At 40.6% G+C, this 2,591-nt stretch overlaps 1 protein-coding gene across 1 annotated transcript in view; it reads right to left on the bottom strand.

Annotated features, from left to right (window-relative positions):
- MYOM1 (myomesin 1) overlaps positions 1–2,591 on the bottom strand; it is a 154,798-nt gene that overhangs the window by 125,598 nt on the left and 26,609 nt on the right. Inside the window, exon 3 of the mRNA XM_019525827.1 lies at positions 406–543. Within this exon, the coding sequence (XP_019381372.1) occupies positions 406–543 (138 nt within the window). The remainder of the gene's footprint in view (positions 1–405; positions 544–2,591) is intronic.

Below are 2,591 nucleotides of genomic sequence, written 5' to 3'. Positions count from 1 at the left end.
CCCACCTCTGCCCCGATCTACCCCCGCCCCCCGCTTACCCTCTGGCTCTGGCCCTGCTCCAGCTTGGGGCACAGAGCACATGTTCACCCTGGCCTCTGTCTGGTCACCTCAGCATGTTGGCAATGGTGTTATCTCTGGGTCTAGGGTCACAGCTGCTGCCACTGCAGCCATTGCTGCCTGGCTGAGTGGGGATTAGAATGACTATGTGCTCCATGCCCCAACCCAGCCTGGGGCCAGAGCCAGAGCAACAACATAGAAATAATAAAACTTACCCTTACCCACCTTTGTAAAACACTTTGAGATCTAGAGGTAAAAGGGCCTTTTGGATGGAATGCTAATTATTGTTATTATAGGGAAATTGTCATCACTAGAGAAAGACACATAATAAAAGAAAAACAAACATACCGCCCTGTGAACACAGGTACTACGTAGTCAATGCCTTTATTTTCTTTGTCTTCTAAGAGTGAACTCTGCTTGGCCCTCTTTGCTTTGGGACTCAATTTATAGGATTGATCTTCTGTCATTATATTAGAATCTTTTAGTCTGAAATGAAAACCATATTGTTAAACACACAAAGAGAATTAAGCAGCTTTTGGAAAAAAAACATTTAGAAAAAATAGGCATTTTGTAAGCAAGAAATTATGAAGTTTTAAGAGGTAAATTTTCAAAATGTATTTGAATTAACTGTTGCTTAAAGGTGAAAAATTGATGACCCTTGACATTAAATCAATCTAAGTACAGAGAACAGCTGATACAGTCAGCAGCAATGCATATTTTACTACTCTGAGCTCTGCAAAGTTTCCATACCCACCCTTGGCACTCCTACAGACACCGTCAGACAGGACAGAGGTTCCAGCTATCTCAGTTGTAACGAGGATTTTTGTGATGAGTACTTCATTCACTAAAAGCTGGACTTGGACTACCATCTCCCTTTCTTGCAGCCGCTGATTATTTGGCAATTGTAATGAATTTTGCTCCAATGGGTTGGATTTGAATCAGAGACTTTTGAGTAAATACTGTATATACTAAATTTTCTGAACACTGCTAAAAACAAGGTATGAAATCGTAAGATTCCCCCAGTTAGGAAAATTTTGAATATCTTTAGATTGAAAGCACTTTTAAATTTGTCTAAGCAAATTATATACCAATATGTTAGTCAGTTTGATACAACCCTTTGCTACTGCCAAGCCATTTAATAAACTAAAATCTGTGGTTCACCACCAACATTTGCAAGTTTCCAAAGACACCCAGATAACACATAAGGCATGGATAGAAGTAGTTTGATTTCAGAATGCTTTCTAGTTTCTACTTCCTTCGAAAAACACAGGGCCTTCTTACTGATATTTTCCAATACTAGGTGATTAGGGTTGCCAACTCTGACTGAAGCTATTCTGGAATATTTTTTTCCCCAACATGACCTAATGTCATTAATTGTACTGTTCAACCCGTTCACAATAGTCACCGGGATCGATGCTGATTCTGGTAGACTCCCGGCCAATCCAGGAGGGCTAGCAACCCTATAGGTGATACAACAGCCATCATGCACCTCATCAGTAGTCATTTGTTCCTCATAATCAGAATATACTTAAAGAGTCTAAGGTCTAAATAATCATCAACCTTATCTAATTGTAAAGGCTGATCTATTCCTTTATAATCCAAACATGCCAAAGGCCATCCTCAGATATCACTTTTCTAGACTGCCCATCACTAAGATCCATGTTAACACCTTGGAAGAACTTGACCGGAGTAATAATTCATGCTTGGAGTACAGATATTTACTATCTGTACCTTTGGATAAAACACAGCATGATCTCATTATCCAGTTCTTCCTGTATAATAATCCAATCCTTCTCCATATTGGCAATATGTCCCAACTGTGTCATCCACAATTACAGAAGGACAATTCTAGTCTCATACCAAGGTCACGAACAAAAGCGTTAAACAGCATAGGTATGAACACGGATCCCTGAGGAATATGGGGAACAGAAATATGATAAGAAATCTCTCTTCAACCAAACTGGCAAAGTAAAACAAAACTGAGTAGCAAGAAATTGAAATTACTCAAGGTATAGATATTTAATGATAAAGGCAATTAACCATGAGTACAGCTTATCAAGGGTTATGGTGGATTCCCTACCACTGAAATTCTTAAATGAAGATTGTATGTTTTTCTAAAATATATGTTCCAGTTAAGGCTATCTTATCAAAACACTGTCACTCATCATGGTGTCCTGTGACCAGTGGGGTCCCCCAAGGCTCTGTCCTTGGACCCATTTTGTTCAACATCTTCATTAATGCTGTGGTCATTGGAGTCAGGAGCGGACTGGCCAAGTTCACTGATGACACCAAACTTTGGGGCAAAGCATCCATGCCAGAAGACAGGTGGGTGATCCAGGCTGACCTGGACAGGCTCAGCAAATGGGCGGATGAGAACCTGATGGTGTTTAACACCGAAAAATGCAAGGCTCTCCACCTTGGGAAGAAAAACCTGCAGCATCCTTATAGGCTCGGCAGTGCTACACTGGCTAGCACTATGGAAGAAAGAGACTTCATGGACCACAAGATGAACATGAGCCTTCAATGAGATGCTG

The sequence above is a fragment of the Gavialis gangeticus genome, unplaced genomic scaffold (genome assembly GCF_001723915.1).
Source record: "Gavialis gangeticus isolate Ggan-Ray unplaced genomic scaffold, GavGan_comp1, whole genome shotgun sequence".
NCBI lineage: Eukaryota > Metazoa > Chordata > Crocodylia > Gavialidae > Gavialis > Gavialis gangeticus.
This window is presented reverse-complemented; position numbering and strand designations above follow the sequence as displayed.